At 39.1% G+C, this 20,920-nt stretch overlaps 2 protein-coding genes across 2 annotated transcripts; both read right to left on the reverse strand.

Annotated features, from left to right (window-relative positions):
- Positions 1 to 744: 744 nt before the first annotated feature.
- cacybp (calcyclin binding protein) lies at positions 745 to 12,109 on the reverse strand. Its single transcript, XM_028473289.1, has 6 exons — positions 11,953 to 12,109; positions 6,424 to 6,634; positions 6,237 to 6,333; positions 6,063 to 6,162; positions 4,265 to 4,359; positions 745 to 1,704 (listed from the first exon to the last, which is right to left on the reverse strand). The coding sequence occupies exons 1-6, from the start codon at positions 11,968 to 11,970 to the stop codon at positions 1,542 to 1,544; spliced, it is 684 nt and encodes a 227-aa protein (XP_028329090.1). The 5' UTR covers positions 11,971 to 12,109; the 3' UTR covers positions 745 to 1,541.
- Positions 12,110 to 14,039: 1,930 nt separating this feature from the next.
- mrps14 (mitochondrial ribosomal protein S14) lies at positions 14,040 to 17,423 on the reverse strand. The gene is made up of 3 exons (XM_028473290.1): positions 17,318 to 17,423; positions 14,563 to 14,727; positions 14,040 to 14,456 (listed from the first exon to the last, which is right to left on the reverse strand). Exons 1-3 carry the CDS (start codon positions 17,384 to 17,386, stop codon positions 14,274 to 14,276), a joined length of 417 nt encoding a protein of 138 aa, XP_028329091.1. The 5' UTR covers positions 17,387 to 17,423; the 3' UTR covers positions 14,040 to 14,273.
- Positions 17,424 to 20,920: the final 3,497 nt, after the last annotated feature.

Below are 20,920 nucleotides of genomic sequence, written 5' to 3' on the forward strand. Positions count from 1 at the left end.
CCTGACATATAACTCTTTGTTTGTTTAAACTAAATTAAATTTATTAATTCACCATCTGACTCACTTTTTCCTGTTTAGGGTCACAGTGTCAATTATTTAGTTTTAGTAAAAGAAAATTCAGTGATTGTTTTATTTCATTAAGTGATTTTTATACAATTTTAACAAGTCCAAAGTGCTTAAACCAAACAGATCTAAAACACTCATCCAATCAATTCTATTTACTGGACTTTGCCTTTAAACCATCTGTTAAAACTGGTACTGGCATTAGGTAAAAGAAAGTTAGTAATGTCTGATCATTAACAATGTAAAATCAAACAAAAACATGCTGTTTAGGAGGCTCGGAATGAGGCTAGAATCAAATGCAAGTATCAAGGTGAAGTTGTTTTACATAAAGTTTAAAGGACCAACATCATGGAGCACAGGACATACTAAAGTTTTAGGCATTTGCGCTTCGAGTTTTTTTTTTTTTTAATTTAAGAAACAACTATTCTATAAGTACCAGTAGCATGTAGACACCCCCAGAGTCATGATATAAACATCAAGGAGTCTGTTAAAGTTCAGAAAATAAGATCTTAACGCTGGTCACACAAAATACTGATTCATCATAATGTTTACATTGATGTAAAACTATTGACAAGGCAGTTTAGAAAGGTTTTACATTTAAATTTATAATTTAACATTTACTGTTTTGTTTGTTTTCTACTCTTGCATCAGGTTTCTGGCTCTCAAAAAGGACAAACAAGATTCAGTTCAACATTTATATTTGTTACAAGTTCATGGAAAAACTGGGAGATTTTTACGATGCTTATCAAAAAATGAATTAAAAAAAATTAAAGTCTGGAAATTGGCGATGTTCAGGAAAATCATGCCAAACACAGAAAAGACACTATTACTTTAAGTTATCACCATGGTGGTGAATGACAATAGGACAGAGAAACAGATGCATGCAGCAACAAACATGACTACATCAGGCTGATACAAGAGGAAACAGTCTGTAGCTGTGATTTCATAAAATGAGAAGAAAAAAAAAAAAGTTGGCTTGAAGAAAAGATGGAAGAGCTGTCCCCAAAAGGAGTGTTTGAGAGACTTCAGCTAACTCCAGAAAGCTGCATGCCCTGTTCTGAGGAAGAACATTACCACTGTTTTACAACTTGAATGTGTCCTGCACAGACCTACACTATGAATGCTGACAGACTGATATAAAAAACTAACAAAATAACTACCCTACTGATCATGTGTTGTTACCTGCTCACTACTTTAAAAGGAACCACTGCTGTGTTTTAAGCCTTTAAAGCAGCAATAAAAATTAAATTCAATACAGACATCATAATAAAATCTACTTGAGCCATCAGAAACTAGATGATTTGAAGCCATCGATTGCTTAATATTCCAAACAGATGTATGCTTTCAATTATTGGATGACTTGAAGATGGTTGCTTCATTCCTTGGGAAACATTGTGTGTGTGTTGTTTCTAACATACAATACGAATACAGCTTCCTAGTGGTTCTCATTTGACCCTACTAGTGGAAAACCTTTGTATTTAGAAGTGCATCGTGTCATCGCCGTATTTTTTCTTCTCCTGGGACTCCGACCAGGCTTTGTTAATGGTCCTCTTCATCTCGTCATCACCTTCAGCGTAGATCTTCTTTAACATGCTCATTAGGCCCTCGCTGGGGTCTGCACTTTCATCCATGCTGGGTTTGCTGTTTGAAGAGAAAAGAGAACGTTTGCTTGTTGTCTCAATTTTATTATGTACGCTCAGTGATTCTATACCTTATTCTAAACATACTTGTTATATTTGCAAACAATTTCCTCCATTACCATTGAATATCTGATGAAATCTATGTAATGCTTGTAATATCACACCTCACTAAATCACACGTAAATGTCTTAGTGACCGTAACACTTAATTGGGGAAAAGATATACACTTAACACTTTAACAATATTAATCTTTTGCAAAATGTATATGAAAAAGCACCGACAGTCCAATGTTGTTTTCATGTGATGTCATACATGCACCATGAAAAGATCTGTAACAATCTTAATGTCTGATTGCACGTGTTAATGCGACCCACGAGTGACTCCCAAGCCACAGTTTGCCTACCCCTGGTATTGACTGGCATTTTTCTTTTCTTTAAGAACGTCATAACTCATAATGAATATATGAAAATGCATCAGCTGTGTGGTTCTAGTTTCAGACTAGCATTAATTGTTAGTCTGGCACTGGATGAAGCCTTATTTATGTTATTATTTAATTTTTTATATTCAGTTTGAAACCTAATATAACCAAGGTTAAAGTAAAATACATTTCAATTCAATAAGGGCTCTATTCTCCCCTGTGTGTAAGTCAAACTGTTTCTGACTATGCGCTATTCTCCCCCTGTACTTAAAGGGGACATATTATTAAAAATCTACTTTTGCAGTTATTTTGATCACATATGAGGTAACGTGAGTGTCCACCGGCACACAAAATGTGAAAAAAAAACCATCCAGTCCTTTGTTTGTGGTCTGTGTAAGTCGTACAACAAAGGAAAAAATGCTCAGTTTCAAATGTTCTAAGTTTGTGACGTCACAAGCTAAATCAGGAAAGAAAATCCCCTCCCCTCCGCTGGTGACTCCACCGATGGACTCCGCCCCCAACCTGATGAAAACTTTTGCAAAAGTCCACCATTGTTTTCTTTCCTAGCGAAGGAGTGAAGGTGTGTTCACATCAAACGCGACTGTAGCGACCGAAGTCACTTCAATCGCCGGTGTTGAGTCGCTTGAACATAGGTGGTTTTTGGTCACTCCATTGCTTCAGTGATGTCATTACCAGGTGTATTTGTGTGTGTGCGGAGCCAGATGAAAGGGAGAGAGAGAGAGGGCTGATCACTTTAAGTTTACAGTACTTATTACAGCGCCACTTTTACGGTTTAAATGAACAACTTACGGAGTTACTAAAGGATGAGTTAACTCAGAACGTAGGCTTATTCAAGAAGTTAACCGCTTTAATTTTGCCTCAGTGAGTTGAGGAAGCCTCCCGCTGCAGCTGTGTCACTGTAGTGGGAGGAAGGGGCTGCTGCCTCGGCTCTACAGACGGAGGAGTCGTCACTGAAGAGAGACATGGGGGAAGGGGAGGTCTATGCAAATCCAGGGACACACCCTCCAAAATAGAGCGCTCTCAAAGAACTCGGTCTTAAATCTCCTCTCTTGCTTAATTCATGTTATGTTTTGACCAAAGACGAGCATAGATATGTCATTTAGACCACAGGAAACTGTTTTAAAAGGTGAAAAATTGGTATAGTATGTCCCCTTTAAGTCAGTCACTGCAAGCCTTGATCCCAGTTACGCACTCTGGGTGGAGTGACCCATTAAAATCTGGCCCTACACGCATTCTCCCGATGGCTTAAGTTCTTTTCCTCTTACGCGCTTCTGAACCTGGAATAAGTGCCAATAAAGTGAAACATTATATTGCACGAGAAGTTTGGACTCAGTTACAATTTATGCCACAGTGACTTATAATATTGCAAAAGAGACTCCCAGAAATAATCCATTGACAAACTGACGCTGTTACAGAGGTGGCAAGGGGATCAATATGTTCACATTTACACGTTTAACCATTCTAGATGAGACAAAATGTGTAACATTTCACTATATGACATATAAAAAAAGGATTTCCACGCAAAAAAAATGTTAATCTGTCATTAGTATGAGGGGGAAAGAAGAGAGATTTTAACTGTGGCACGGACTGAAATATAATCTTATTAAATGAACCTGTTACACTGCTTTTCACCGAAGGCGTTTCAAATTAACAATGCGCTTTATCATTCTCACGGAGCCCAAAAAAAATGACATCATGGCCCAGGCTTCAGAACGCCTTCATTGACAGAGTTTTGGTTGATTTACGTGCGATGGGCGTGTCAAGCACATGGACCAGAGAATACATGCAGGAGAGAGGTGCGTTAAAAAACTCTTCTTCTTAATAAATATCCTGGTAATCCCATGACTCCTATATTGTGCATCACATTGTGAACTTGTAATGCATCGTCCCACCCCATTTAAATGCAACAGTTTTCTTTACAAACACTTGATACCAAATGCTGGGGATGTCAGTAAATTTAAAACCTGTCACAACACTCAGATATTTCTCTGGAGTTTTGACATGTAATGCAAGACTGCCTTGACTTCTTATAAATAAACAGCATTTGAAATTTGCAGATCAGTATCATTGCACAATCAGATTACCATCAATGACTTAATCCATGAAATTTTTTTAAACTTACTCTTTTTCTTTAGACTGCTTTTCTACTGTTGTGAGGCAGTCCCACTTCTTCGCCGATTGCTTCTTGCACATGATTAAAACCATGTCTGTTTTGACCTGCATCAAATAAAATAGATTCAACAGTGCTAAAAAAAAAAAGGAATTAAATTCAACATGAAAACAGGAATGGAAAATTACAAAAAACCAACGTCATCGTTTGATCAGGGCACTGGCTTCAGTAAATTCACTAAAGGTGAAAGCTCTCCTAAGCATGATAAATAGAAATCTGCAAGCAGTGACAAAAGTCTTAACATTGTGTATGATCCTATCCTATCTGTGTCACATGACCAATGGAGTGGAAGTGGTAAATCACTAATAAAAATGTACATTCAATATAAGATGGTACATACAGTATTTACTTCAATGGGATTCAGCAGAGTGAGTCTAAATAATTCACACAGATCTGTTCTTTATTTCATACACAAAAATTGCACCTGTAGGAAAAACGATTTTCAAGATAATGCTTTACAAACCAGTGTAATATGGAAGCCCAAAAGAGTCAGAATTAAATAAATAAAAACAACATTTTGAAATAAATAAACAACAGACAAATATATAATACGGCCATTAAATTGTTAAATAAGGTAATATTATTATGAAATATGTTTTATTATTCTTAAATATCTATTTCCACAATGGACTTTTTTATTTCATAATGTCCTTTTCCACAATGGCCTTTTTATTTCATAATGTCGTTTTTCAGCAGCGTCAGTGTTCGACACACGGGGTACCCCTTTGGTGTTTATTTTCGACGCTGAGGGTCTGTGTTCCACCCACGGGCAATGAAAAACATGGCAGACATTTATTTTAAGATAGATTGTGGCTTTAGAAATGTTTTGATGACATTTCTAGTGAGAAATGTACCCTTACATTTCATAGTATCCATTCGGTTTATGTAAACGATCTGTAGTTTTTTTGTTACAACGTACGTTCTTCCATGGTTGCTATATGACAACTTTTGACGCCAAAAAACTGCAAGCCAAAAGCAGATAAATATTAATTCACAGACCGAGTAATGATGTAATTCTCTTGTTAAAACCTTTACTGTTTTCATCTCCTAACCGTGGTTGGGGGACACAGGGGAGGTCCTTACTCTCCAGAGCTGAATGTAGCTCCTCCTCCGGTGTTAAATCCTCAGATAAAAGTGGAACTGCGCAGAAACAACAGGCTGTGTTGGTGTTGGAGAACTGTACTTTATTAACTACCTGCACTGTAAACATAAACCTCGCTACCTGTTACGGTCACTGTGTTGGACTGAACCCAGGTCTTAACACACACACACACACACACATCTGCTCCACTGACACCCACACGCGCGCACATCGGCCACGCGCATGCACACGCTCCCTCACTCAAAATGAATACATTCAAGCTAGACACATCTCACTGCACTTTTCTTGCTTTATTTTTTTTATTATTAATAATACTTTTACTTATATTCCCTCCCATTGCAACCACTGTGTCGGTCAAAGAACAGCCATGACCGATGTCCAGGAAAACTAATCAATAAAGGATCAAGCCGAGGTCCAACCCACTAGCTTTGATTGACAGACCGAAGTCATTCTGCTGAAAAACGACATTATGAAATAAAAATGCCATTGTGAAAAACGACATTATGAAATAAAAAGACCATTGCGGAAATAGATATTTAAGAATAATAAAACATATTTCATATTAATATTACCTTATTTAACAATTTAATGGCCATACTATATATTTGTAATACCTCTTGAAGCCCTGATGTGTGAAACCAAACCAACCTTTTTGTAACTGTCCTTCTCATCAATTGGATACAAGAGGTTGTGAACTGTCATCTGATGGTTTTTGCCATCCAGATCCTTTACTAGCACAGAAAAAGACCTGCAACAGACAGCACAGAAACATTGTGATGAAAGTTAAAAAAAAAAAAAAGTGATTTTGGAATGTAACATTACCTTTGTGTAAAGTTGACTTCCACATTTTCAGATGGGATTTTGTGCACGTTTTTCAAGGCAAGGTATATTTTGACAAATTTCTCAGACTGGTCCCAAGCTGTAATAAAGACATGAGACCGCCCTCCATCAGCTGGTAGATGTTTTCAATCATCAAATGTCCTCACTTAAACAGACAATACCTACGTACCATAGCTGGTGATCTTTACAGTGTATGCTGCTTTAGGTGCTGCAGGCGGGTTTGCCTCCCTCCTCGCCTGCTGCTCCTTCTGTTGTCGTTTGGTTGTGAGCTCTTTCTCCACCCTTTTCAGTTCCTCTTTTAGGAGGTCCTGGACTCTTTTTCTCTCTGCCGTCTCCAAGAGTGAGTCCAACTCCTGCACGTCTGCCTCCAACTGAGTGATCTGGAATAGGTAGAGTGTCTAAGAAGTAAGATTTTCATTCATAGATTTAACTATAACGATAGGTGGGGACTTCGATTTTCCGTGATCCCTTAAAATGGACTGAAAGGGAAATTCACATTCTGAAAAGGAAAAATACAGTAAGTCATGATTGTTTTACCAGAAAAATGCAGACAGACATAATCTATAAGCAAGTGACAATCTTGCGTATGAGTATCTTCAGTGAGTTAGCAAAAAGGTCACAGACATGGTTAAAAAACATTGCATAATTTTTCACATTCAAAACTAAAAATGGGATATGTAGTATTTCAGCTGACAGCGCCCATCATTGGCCAGTTTAGGTCACGTGACTAAACCAAACCTAACCGTAAATATAACCCCAAAAATTGTTGTGATATAGGCAGTGGTGTGCACATTAGAGACTAGGTGGTACTAAAGCACCTGCCCTTTGCCCTCTGAACCAAGCAAGTGCCCTTTCGAAAGTCTGTGGGTTTTTTTTTTGTTGCCCTTGCTGACATGATCATCTGTAAGTGCTCATCGATTAAAAGCATGTGATAATAATGCCCCACTTAATATTCTCTCCACCCCCACCCCACCGGCACACACCTCTGTCAACATGAACTCGCAGAGCGGACACAAACGGAGGAGTGTTGTAGCAGCAGATAGTGCACAGCTACAGCCCGAAACACACCTCTCCTGCCCACCAGTCAGGTAACACAAAAATGAATCAAGTCAAGTGTGTTGTTTGCCCCCTAAGCCTCAGTTGCCAAGCTATAACTTGCATTTATTTGTCTCTGTTGTGAAGTAGCCTGTCTCAACGCCACACAGCTGGGCATAAATTAGCCGACTGCTCACCTGATTAACAAGCTAGACGCTACCCTAAATCATTAATAGATATTACGTGATGTTTGTCATTGGTGTCCTACAGCATGTGAATCTATCAGTATACTTACCGTATTTTTCGGACTATAAGGCGCACCGGATTATAAGGCGCACTATCAATGAATGGGTCTGACTGGGTCTATTTTCATACATAAGGCGCATCGGACTATAAGGACTAATACGGTTTGTTATTATCATTATTATTATTAAGACGCATTAAGTGAAATAAAATAGTCAGATAAGTCAAACTTTATTCAAGTCATTAACAATAACTCTCAACATTGTTCAGGTTTAACACAAAATACAGAACAATACACTCACTTTTTCAGTTCAGTATGTTGAAGCACAGTAGTTAATTTCATACATAAGGCGCACCTGATTATAAGGCGCACTGTCGATTTTTGAGAAAATTAAAGGATTTTAAAATCGGTACTTAAGATTAAAATTTAGTAGGCTATTGTGTAGGTTTACATTAGGCTACATAATTAACACTAATTTGCAGGGCTCGAGACTGCGACCAAAATGGTCGTATATGTGAATATATTTTCAGTGTGTGCGAGTAAAGATTTTAACTGGTCAAATCCGTGCGAGTGTGTATGGGTGACCTTATTTTGGACTGAGCGGCTGAGCGCTCCGTCACGTCCCACAGAGTGCACCTCTCTCCCTCTGCTCTCAGCGATGCAGGTGAGGAGACGGTGCGCACTCACGCAACTTGGCTGCGGTTTTTGCAATGGTGAATCAACACCAATGTGCTCCTTTGGAGTGCACGAGGTCCGAGAACGGAGCCAGGCAAAACAAGCCCCTCAGTGCGCGCTCACATTGAGAGAAGCAGTATCTTGCATCTTCAAATTCTTACGCATCTCAGTTTAGATGAACACAATGTTATATAAAGAAGATTTTTTTTAGTTAATGTATTTGAAAAACTACAAAAACTAACTTGAATTTGATAACGCATGATCATGTGGTCAACATATGCTAATTGCCCATTTCTTGTTATTAGTTATAGTTGCTCTACTTAATCCAAAAATTACTGAATTACTCTATAATAAAAGTAACTCCTTACCAAGGAAAGTAACTATTTGCATTACTGTTAAAAAGTTGCTATATGTCAAAGAATTCAGATTTTTTAGATGTGTCATTGTGAGGCGCTTCATTAAATTTGAGTTGCTTACAACGGATGTCGACAAAGTCTTCTCTCCTGGATATAACGAACACTTCACATGCACGTTCTTGTTTTTAACCACAATTAATTTAAAGTAGTGTTTGTATCGTAACCTTAAAAATGCCAACTTTTCATAGGACTGCTCCACGCTCACCATCACTGTTGGCACATGAGTAAAAACACTAGCTCTGATTGGCTACCATGGAACATGACGTCGCCTTAACCAATCATAATCGCTCACCTTGTTTTTAACCCGCCTCCTCTTGCTGGCACATGTGTAAAAACACTGGCTCTGATTGGCTACCATGAAACATGACGTCGCCTTAGACAATCATAATCGCTCACCTTGTTTTTAACCCACCTCCTCACTACAGTTGAGTAAGAAGCCGGGGATGCTTTCGGATAACAGTTTATTTGATCAATGCATGTAACGCACCGCATTTAACGTTCAGTAACGATAACGGCGTTGAAACGACATAAAAAGTAATAAGTTAGATTACCCCATTACTGAAAAACAAACGCCTTTACCTAACGCCGTTATTTTAAACGCCATTATTCCAAACACTGCTTGCCACACATAAAGCATGCATATTTAACCGGCACATTGGCGATTCAATCAATCTGTTCCCACACAAATAAAATCTCTATTTTCTTCCAGAATAGTGTTTTTGTTGGTTTAGTTATCTTACCAGGAATTTAAAACTTAAAGTTAGCCACGGGTTCAAGGAAAGTTGATGGTCTGTAGATGTTGCAGGAGGTGAAGTAGGAAGGTGCTGAGTCATTGCACAACGTGATTTATTTTAGTTTAACAAATTGTTATATCTTGATTTTATTTGTCATTAATCATTAAAAGCCTCTGTAAAAATTAAAACATTCATATGATGCCAGGACAGCTCAACATCTGTCCTGGCATCATAGTCTATCAGTTCTGGTCCCTCCATGCTGATTCTGATGCGTGTGTACGCTCTTTCACTGCGCTGGGCACGTTCTTTTTTTTTTTCTTATTGCTGCCCTCAATGTGAGCGTGCACTCAGTGAAGGACTCGTTCATAGCGGACCGTGCGCACTCCAAAGGAGCACATTGGTGTTTATACTCGGCACATTCACCATTGCATTAAGGCTGGGATACACTGTGCGATTTTTTCAATCGTTATACTCAGCTCCAGCTCAAACTGTGCGACTCCGGTGCAGAACCCGAATGTGCGCCGCTCGCTAAGCATGTTCTCACACTGTATGGTCCGACACGCTGACTGCTCACACTGTATGTTCATATACGACACGTCGGGGTCTTGTTTCCGGAAATACAACGTACAAATTAGAAGAACAAGAATAACTCTGTAGCGTCACCATTAAAACAGACGAAGAAGAAAAACCCAGAAGTGGAGAGACACAAATCTCAGCACAAAGAGTTTTAAAAAAGAAAAGATGGCGATGTGATGGACCAGGAGCTGGCTGGACAGATGTGGGCAGTACAGTCCGTCAATTTTACAGCAGTCCTACTGTGTTTGCGCATGCGCAGTGTGAGCGTTTACGGTAAGCCGGTCCGTGGCACTGCTTCAACAGTGAGATACCCTCACGAGGAGTGACTGGATTTCAAACATGTTTGATTTCCTTACGACCTACGATTGCTGATCGGGAGCTGGTCATGAGGTGTTCATTGCTTCTCATGACCCCATGTATACTACACGATGCACGACACACGATTTAGCTAAGACTCGCACGACCCCACAAAATAAACACACGAGTCGAAAATCGGCTCAAAATAAGCCAAAAATCGCACAGTGTATGCCCGCCTTTACCCGCAGCCATGTTGTGAGCGCGAAGCAAGAGAGAGAGAAGTGCACTCAGTGGGACGTGACGAAGTGCTCAGCCGCTCCGTCCAAAATAAGGTCACCCATACGCACTCGCACGGATGCATACAGATAAAATTTTCACTCGCACACACTGAAAACATACTCGCATATGCAACCACTTTGGTCGCAGTCTCGAGCCCTGAGGAAGACGAAGATGAAGATGAAAGATCAGAGTCATGAGTCATGTTCACTGTTTAGGACATTTTATAGCTCAGATTTTAAAGTTGAACTGTTCCTCTAATTTTACTGAAATATCTTAAAAGCTGTCCATGTTTTATTTTAACTACACAAAATGGTTTGGCTGTACTGAATTAGGCATTAAGCTATTTTAGCTAATTATATTATTTTGTACCGACAAGTTATTTCTATGTTACAACACTTGCAGTAATCTTGTATTTACCTTAATAGGCTTAAACCTTAAAAATAGGCTATCACTAAAACTGTTATTGTTTTATTCTATCAGCTGCAGAAGGGAAGCAGTAGGCCATCGACCAGCAAAGAAGTTGAGATAGATGAATCTGAGATTCATCTACAGATAAAGCAGAGTCCATAGCAGCACCAAGTCTATGCACAGTTTCAGAATCAGAAGATCTGTCTGATGACCAGAATGAGGGAGAACAAGAATAGGCATGATGTAGCAACTGTATGTGAGAGTGCTATAGTGTGAAACTGTACCAGTTCAAAGGTCGAGTAATTTTATTAAAATATTGAGATAAATAAATAGGCAATTACATTCAACACGTGCATGTAATGTTTGGGTTTTTTTTTTTAAATTACACACTGCTATAACAAGGCAGCCGTCAGTTTTACATGCCGCAAAACGTGCCCTTATTTTTCCACTGAGCACCTGCCCCCCAAAATGTCTGTGCACGCCACTGGATATAGGGTTATAACCTAAACCAAATGCTACGTACGTGTACTTCGGTAAACGTACCAATAGCACAACGGTTGTCCGTACGGCAACAGTACGAAAACACACTTTCTTTTATTAATGTTATTATTAATAACCAGGCTCTTAATAGTTAGGACGAATAATAACTACAGCTAATCAGATGTAAAATGCTGAGTAAACATTAGTCCAACCTATTCCCAACCTTCACTTTTACTGCGCGAGCTAAGCTTGGACGAGTTTCTAGAACGTTCTAGAAAACTCCTCAATTTACAAACGGTGCACAAAAACTACGAAAGAAAAGAGTAAGTGAAATAATTTGGTTTTAATTGAAAGGTAACGATTTACAAAACAGTGATGGGAAAGAAAAAAAAAGAAAAGAAAGAACAGCATTTGTAGCAGTTGACATTTGCTTGCTAGCTTGCGGATAGCTACTTTCAAAATGGAAAATAGCTGCAATAATTGCAAAAAGCTTGATGGTTTGGTTTGATTTGACAGTGATAATACATTTTTTTTAAAAAAAAAATACTGTTTACCTGTTCAGATAGATCCATTTCTGCTCAGTGTTTGCCGGCGATGTAAAACACAACAACTAGCATGCGTTCACGCACTTTCACACACAGGCTTTCCCAGTCTTCTTCTTCTGTTGAGTTTATTGGCGGTAGGCATTTCACAAAGCGGTGCATTAGCGCCATCTACTCTTCTTCATGGGTTTCAGAGACGGGAGAAATCTTCTTTTCTGTTAGAAATAATGCTTTGACTTAGAAAAGCTGCATTAGCGCTACCTAATGGTATAAGTGTGAATTGTAATTTTGAATACTTTATTAATCCTAGGGGTAAATTCGGGTTCGGTGAAGTGACATATTAAACGATAAAAATAAATAAATAAAATAAAAAATTCCTATCCTGTCAAGGGAAATAATAAACAAGGTTTTGAATTTACAAGTCTTCAGATTATATTCCAGTCATAGTGCTAGACAACAACTATTCCTCCTTCAAAATGCAAGAAATACTCATATTGATTTAAAAATCAAGTACCTCTGGCATATCTGTGCAGAAAATACTTTTCTGTTCTGATCCTTTCCTAGCACAATGTTGACTGACCTGTCCAACACATGACCAAACTGGGCTGTGCATTGTGCAATAAATAAATTTTGATTACAAAAGACTTACCTGTAAAACCTAAACTTGGTTGTAGGAAAGCCTATATGTCACTGCTCTAGTGTACTTTTGTTGTTTTATCAGAGTTTAAATTATAAGTAGAGGTGTCCCGATCCGATATTGGTCCGATATTAGCCAGAAAACGATTATCGGATTTTTTTGGACTGCATCTGTAACCACTGAGATAAGCGCTCCAATAAAAATTTCCGCTCCAGCACTTCTATCCATTGGTGACTGTGGTTCACACGACAACAAAGTAGGTGGCTGTAATTCACCTTAACATTGGCGCTGGTCTTATAATTTATTTTTTATTTATTTTATTAAATTGTAGAACACTGCAGATCGTATGTTGAAGGTTTAGATGTATGTAACCAATTGGTTAATAATAAATGGATCAGTTTTTCTCATACCTACTGTTGCTGACTATTGTTCTGTTTGAGTAACAACCCTTGATTAAGCCTTTTCTAACATTCCACACTAAAAAATAATCATACAAGTATGTATGATTCGTGCTGATATCGTATTGGATCAATATCAGTATCGGCCGATACGCAAGGCTGCAATATTGGTATAATATTGGCATCATATCAGAAGTGAAAAAGTTGTATCGGGACATCCCTAATTATTAGTCTAATGTTTTATCTCATTCTTAGTTAGTAGGCTTCTGCTTGTTCTGACAACAGACTAGCTTAAGCTGACAAGGTAAAAGTTTGTATATGATTTATTATTAAAAGTGTTTATATATTGTCTAATTCAATACACTTTGAAATAGTAGTTCATCCAATAAATTTTAGATTTAATATTTTATATATTGTAGTAATACTACAGTGTATGCATTATTGCATACAGTATTTAAGCATATACACCAACATCCTTCTTTATATTTCTGAACAATGAATAATGAAGCAGGTGTGCTCAATTTCTCCTCTTCCTTTCATTGGGTGTTGAAAAACAATTTTATGTTTTTTGGGTTCATATCAAGTTTGAGCCATATCACAATGCTGGTAGAAATTCATGTTACGTGTTCAGTTCTATGTGGATAATCTCATACTCCAACTCCTCCAAAAAATTTAAGGTTTCCGATTTTAATTTATTTTTCAAAAAGAAGAAGTCATCCACGTTTTACTTTGAATCCCACAAGTTCCAAGGTCCTAAAATTCTACCTCCGCTGAAAGCAGTAAAAAAAGCAAGCATACTGTCCGACATGCATTACACAACATGTACGGTAAGCTATACATGGCTTTTAGAGTATAGAATTCCACTATTCTTTATACATTGAGAAGCTGTAATTAAAGCAACTAATAAATTATTCAGTGAATAAAAAAAACGTTTAATGCAATTATATGTGGATTTTTGAGTCTGTAGAAACCCACCAAACTTTAGGTTAAGCAATAATAAAGAGTTCTAATGGACTGTTTGGATAAATTGTTAGTTATTACCATAATGACCACAAACACAAAACAATTGTTAAATACATGTTTATTGAGCCATTTCAAGAGACCATAAGATCTACAAATGTACATTATGTAAATTATTAACATGTATATTTCTAAGAGTAAAGAGAAAACATGGATTGCCCAGTGTTTACTGTCCAGAACAAACAGATTCCACACACATCTGAGATTTGGACATCGAGCTCTCCTCTGAACCACTCTTCATAGTGCACTTTGTCTAGAATATTCACCAAGGTCTCTGCTCACCACCTTGCTCTCAGAATCCCAGACATCTGATTGTAGTCGGCGAGGTGACGAAAGACGATACGGCTCAGTCTCCACCTCCTCTTCACACCACGGGGTCGGGATGTCATCACACACCTGTTGCGTATTCTCACTGGGCAGCTGTCCCTGGGCAGGGCTGCGATTTCTTTGTCTGCTATCTCCTAGAAAAACAAAAAAACCCACAAAGTGGCACAATTTATTAGCTACACTGTGATGAGTTAAAAGCATCAAGCCGAGAAAAGTGTGTTTGTGGGAAAACAAGTGTACCTGGAGCTCTTTGGGTAAAATGGTATTTTTCCTCAGCGCATTGATCCGTAGCCTCTCATCAGCAAAGTCAAAGGCCATCTGTCTCCTCTTCACGTCCCTCAGCATCCTCCAGTCCACATAGTAAGATCTCACCTGCTCTCCAGTAGCCCAGCAGCTCCTTAGTACCTGCACAGTTACTAATGTTACTGAGGGGAACGCTGTTCATGTGCAGGCATGTCACATAAAAAAAACAAAGACAAACTTATATTTAACCATGAAATGATACCTACAGCCTAGTTTGGAACCTTTGCACTGATTTGTTTAAAATAATGCTGTGAGTAGCATGGATGTATTGAAGGATGCACCAATCTCCCCGATTTTGGAGGATCGGCGATCAGCCGATTTATGCATATGAAACCAAACTTTTCTGCCTATGCAAATGTCTTAAAATCTGTCTAAAGTCAGCCACTGTCTCCTTCTGCTGTGAGATGACTGACTGGCCCCGCCCACCAAGTCATGTGTGCGCGTGGGCATTGTCAGTGCCCAATCCTTTCACGATCCTGATCGTTTCGATAGGGATGCACCGAATATTTGGTGGCTGAATATATTCGGCCACCAAATATTACAAAAAAAGCAACATTCTGCCTTCGATTTAGCAAGTTAAAAGCAAGGCCAAATAGTAGCGTATGACGCAATGATGCAATCAAACAACGTGCAGTGAATTTCAGTTTCTGCAGGAGCAGAGCAGCAGCTCCTCCTTTCACTGGCTGTGTGCACACAAACACAGCCAGACTCTCTCCTTTCCGCTTACCACTCTGTCGTCCATGTAAAAGTTGGAAGCTGTTCAACTCCACAACCGAGTCCATTGTTAGCGCTGGGAGCTACGAATCTGTAAATATCCCTCCTTACACTACACCGGGTCTCGCTGCATAGGCTGGTGTACCATTAGCATGGCGTGCTAACAGCTGATGTGTGTAAACAATGGGTTCGTGGCTCCAAGCAGTGACTCCCAACATGATTGGCAGCAAAAAAAGTAGTGCAGTTTGGGCGCACAGTAGTGCAGTTGGCATTTACATATATGGCAATAAAATATAATATATATTCTATATTAAACCACATAGTTGGAGAGGGAGGAGCTCACATTCTAGGAGACGTGTTAGGTGACATCACCTGCCAACGTGGGCAAAATCCAACTCGCCCGTTTAAAGCTGACTTTTTACAAAATGTGGATAAACAAGGGAGGGCAGAAACAGAATCAGGCTAAAGTGATGTATATCACTGTAGCAAACCCATTATGAAGTGATTTTTTTTTCATCATACCTCCCCTTTAATGCACTTTAGTTTTTTTGGAATGCATGTTTGTTTTTGTTTTATTTGAAGGGCTAATAAAATTGAAAAACTGCTGTGCTTAAAACGCTACCTTATTCACCATAAGAAACCACCACACTACTGAGTATGCAGCATTTAAAGCGATAAATCAAGCTCATGCTAAAGCTTAGCTAGTGTGACAAAGGCCATACCAGCCTGTCATTGCTCGATCCCGTTAGATCTCGGAAACTAAGCAGGTCTGGGCCTTAGTATTGTGGACAGCAATGCTTTAAACTTTTCATTTATATTTGAGATAATTACAGTACCTCATGTGCAGTTAAAACAACAAGCTTGTATTGCTTTACGGTTGTTCAATGCTTTACAATAAAATAAGATTGGAACATTCAAGGTGCATGCTCTGTTATATATAGATAAAAATAAAAATCGGGATAGGCCAAAATCGAAATCGGCAGGTCAGGCTTTAAAAAATTTTTTTAAAAAAATCAGTGATCGGCCAGAAAATTGCAACCAAGCTAAAAGCTAATAATCAGAGAAGGCTGCTTCCTTCTATCCTGTGTTCTAATGTCCGCTCCCTGGAGAACAAACTGGACTACCTGAAGCTGGATTTAAATGCAAGACGGGAGATGAGGGCGGCTGTGTTTGCATATACATCAATAACAACTAGTGCTACAACGGTGAGCGAGTCTCATGTCACTGATCTCCTGATGTAGAACTACTGACTATAAAATGCACTCATTGTTCTTCCCTGATAACTAGAACTTTTAGCAGTCCATAAAACTCCATGTTTTTCACGGTCTGACCGATTAGTACAGCCAAAAACACGACAATAGTTCACCATTTCCTCTCAAAAGTAGGGATTTGCTCGTTTGTGTGCTGTTTGTAAACAGGCTGCTTTGATGACGCGCCGTGAAAACCCTCTATATGAAACTATGATGAATCACACGCGGCTCTAACCATCATCACAATCAGAAAGCTTCATCAGAGATCGTCTCTTATTCCATCATCTGCTGTTAAAATACCTGGCGCATTATTAGTTTGCAGAGGAAAGCATTAGTATGTTACTTGCGAGCATCAAATAAACACCAAACGCGATGCGACAAGTTTATATCAGCAGCTGAAAGGTGTTGTTTTACAGTGGCTAGCGAGGTAACAAACCAACGCAAAAATAAAAACAAAGGTTCTGCAGTTACTTGCCTCACTGAGGAGAAAACTTTAATGCATATTCCTATTGGAACATTACATATATAGGTTATATTATTGTGCGTTTGTTGTGGAATAATAAATACGCAACAATGTACTTCACATCAGACTAATTAGACATAAAGCTGACATTAGGAGTTATTTTAAATGCCATTACCAATGTTTGTCCTTTATTGTATCATTATATTACACATTTTTCCTTCGCTCTTGGTTTACACATACAGATAGATTATAAAACAGACTTTACCTGCGTAGGGGCGCAAACAGAGGAGTAAAGGACGTTTAGCCCCACACATGCCAGCCGATGCGCAGCCATGTTGGATATGGTTTGTAAGGTTTCTTCTTCTTCTGAGGTTTTCTGGTGGTTGGCAAACAACTGTAAGTGCATTTGCGCCGCCACTGGTCAGGAGTGTGTATAGCATCAGGATGCGCTTCTTCCTCTGTTTCAACTGATATGTGAAATTGATTAGTACATACCCAATACATAGGATTAACCCATCCAAAAGAATGTTCCACTGATATCCTCCTTTCTCTGATTGATCACCATTGTTAGTTTTTTTCCTCCTCCTCTCTCTGTTCCTGCACTGTTTGCTTTGCTTCTCTTTTCCAGTATCTCTCCCTCTTCTTTTTCCTTCTGCTTCAGCATAGCTGATGTCATTAAACCTTTTTTACTTTCTCCACTTCCTCTGCTTTCTTCCTTATCTCACATTTCCTGTCCATAACACGGTGCTCTCCTCAACAGTTTCTGCATTTGGGCTGCACGCCTTCACTGCATCCCTCCAACGTGTGTTCCTCACATAGGACATCACCGTTTGTCTCTGCATACCTCTGGCACCTGTAGTACCTGAGTGGAGGGGTACATAAGCCCTCACTGGGTAACTCATGTACCCTATCATCATTCTCTGAGGGAGAATTACTCCTTCAAACTCAATCATTATAGAAAAACTTTCTACCCTCCTTCCTTCTTCAGCTCTGCATAATCTTTTCACTCCTTTCTCTTTTCCCCACTTCTCCAATTTCTCCTCAATTGCAATCCCTGTTATTACTCCTCATGATACTTTATTTTTCCACAATCACAAACCAACCTTCCACTCACAGTCTTCATTTTTATTGCCTAATCTTTTTGTTCTTTTGTTTTGGCAGTGGCTATCAAGATCATCAACATACTGACATTCTATCCGTACGCAGTGCCCCTATTTGGCCAGTTTAGGTCACGTGACTAAGACTAAACCATACCCTCAACCTAACCCTAAATCTAACCCTAACCCTAAAAAATGTTGCGATATAGGGTTATAACCTAACCTTAAAGGGCCCATGTTACACTAAATTGACTTTTCTGTGCTTTAAACATCATAAAGTGCTATTTGGGCTTCATACACATGCCCAAAGTGTATTTTTTCATTGATTCCCTCAATCATTAATTAGAGGGTGATTTGCTCCTTTCTTACTGCAGGGTGAACCTAAACACCTCGCTCCAATTTAATGACACGTTCCCACTTTGATGACAAAATTGACGCGGCACTGAGCTGGAGAAGCCACGCTTCCAGGAAGCTCTCTGCCATGATTGACATGTAAACAGACACGCCCACAAAGGTGAGCATGTCAGCTTCCTTCGCCCAGTGCTATGTATGTAATTTCTACAGTATATGTATGTACCGGCAAACGCCCCGTCCCCACGCTTTGTCTCGTGTTTATAAAGCAGGAGTGGGTGGGAGGAGGGCGGGCCGTCCTTTGGCCCTACGTCACCGTGCGGGAAGGAGAAAGTCAGTGTGCCATCTATAGACACGCCCACTTATGAATATGTATATGTAGGATGCATATCAGCCTGTTTGTATAGAGTTGCTCAGAAAGTGACTTTTCAGAGGCTAAAACTCTGGAAAACAAACGAGTTTGGGAAAATAAACCTCAAATACTATGTTTTTGGGGTTCTTAGAACAAATGGAGATGGGTGAAAAATAGCATGACATGGGACCTTTAACCCCAAACCTAATCCTAATCCTAAACCTAAAACGCTTTGTACTTTGGTAACCGTACCAATAGCACCGAGGGTTGTCTGTACAACAACCGTACAAATAGACACTTTCTTACAAATAACTAGCAAACTACCATCCTTCACAAACCTCGCCATCTCAATCTCTCCCACTTTACTCTTCAACTCTGTAGTTGACACAGAAGGACTCGGTCAAAATCCCTCAACTGCACCCCTCAACTCTAATATTATTTTGAATCAAGTTTGTTCAGTTTTCCTCCTTACCATCCTCTCTCTATCCTAACCACCACTGCTGGATTTCTTCTAAATCCCATTTATTCTTCATCCCTGCCGTGCTGTCATTTCTTTTTTGGTTTCTATTTCCTCCTTTCCCTACTTGAGACCAGTCTGAGTCTGTTATTGCTTCCTCCTGGGAATCAAGCTCCGACATATCAACCTCGCCCTGTGTCACGGTCTGAGTTCATATCTTACTGAGTTCCTCTTAAAATCTCAGTACGTGACTGCTACGTACTGAGACGTACCCGTACTGGGTTATACTGATTTAAAAAAAAAAATAAAGTTACATTAGGTTAACTGTTTTTTACTGCAATGTAAATTATAGTCATGTTTTTTTTTTCTTTTTTTTAAATAAGTTATTTATTTTCGTATGGAGTTTTATTATAATCATGTTTTTTTCCCAACATGTACTTTATTTTTATCCAAACAGAATACAAGTAGTAATAATAAAAACGGCATTGAATAAATTCTAAAACACATTTGAGCACTTGTACATTTTTGTACAAGAAAAGGAACCATTCAGCACTCAACAAATAACATTACCTTTGAAATTATTTTTTTTTTATCTCAGCACAGCCGAAGTAGAAAAAAGCTAAGCGGAAGTAGCTTAAATTCATTTTCCGGTAGTGCGCATGCTCATAACCCATCTTAGACCGATGGGAACTCAGACCGTGACACCGGTTCCCCTTGTTTCCTCCAGACTCAGAATGTAGCTCTGTGTCCTTCTTCTTCTCCCATTAACAGAGAATCGGATCAATGATATGAGAGAAGACCTTCATTTTTTTTTAAACGAATAACGAAACAAAAAACAAAATTAAAACTATTCTATTTATTACTTTAATCACTGCCTATTATTAGTGTGTTTTTGAACAAATTTGCACCCAATGTTTCGATGCACAACATTTGCAAAGAGATGCATGGAATTACCTCAATCAATCAATCAATCAATCTTTTATTTGTATAGCGCCAAATCATAACCAATGGTATCTCAAGACACTTTACAGTAGAGCAGTCTTAAGGACGGACTCTTCATTTTATGGATACACACATATGCATATATACGTATATACACATACATATGTATGTATCCCACACCCAACATGAATTCATCATGGTGGCAAGGAAAACCTTCTGTTAAGCAGCAGGAACCTTGTGTGGATCCCATTCCTATGATGAACAGCCATCCACGTTATGCTGTGTTGGGTGTGTGCAGAGGAAAGGGTGGAGACAGAGTTGTTGAGACTCTGTAACTCCACACTGAGGATCCCACGGACCTGCAAAACAAAAGCCAGAAGGAGTACAGGAGCAAACACACAAGGGAAGAAGCAGACATAGAGGGAGTGTTAGAGAGAGGAATGGGACCCTCTCCGGTCCCTCTCTAGCCTAAATGACCTCTCTCTTAACGCCCTCTCCAACCTCTCTCCAACCGAGCATGCCAGACCCCCCCCCCCCGGCAGTCTATGCCTATTGCATCTTAACTATGAGCTATGAGCTGGTTCCTAACTAAAAGCTTTACCAAAGAGGAATGTTTTGAGCCTAACCTTAAAGGTAGAGAGGGTGTCTGCCCCCCGAACCGTGGTTGGT

The sequence above is a fragment of the Gouania willdenowi genome, chromosome 17 (assembly GCF_900634775.1).
Source record: "Gouania willdenowi chromosome 17, fGouWil2.1, whole genome shotgun sequence".
NCBI classification, from domain to species: domain Eukaryota; kingdom Metazoa; phylum Chordata; class Actinopteri; order Blenniiformes; family Gobiesocidae; genus Gouania; species Gouania willdenowi.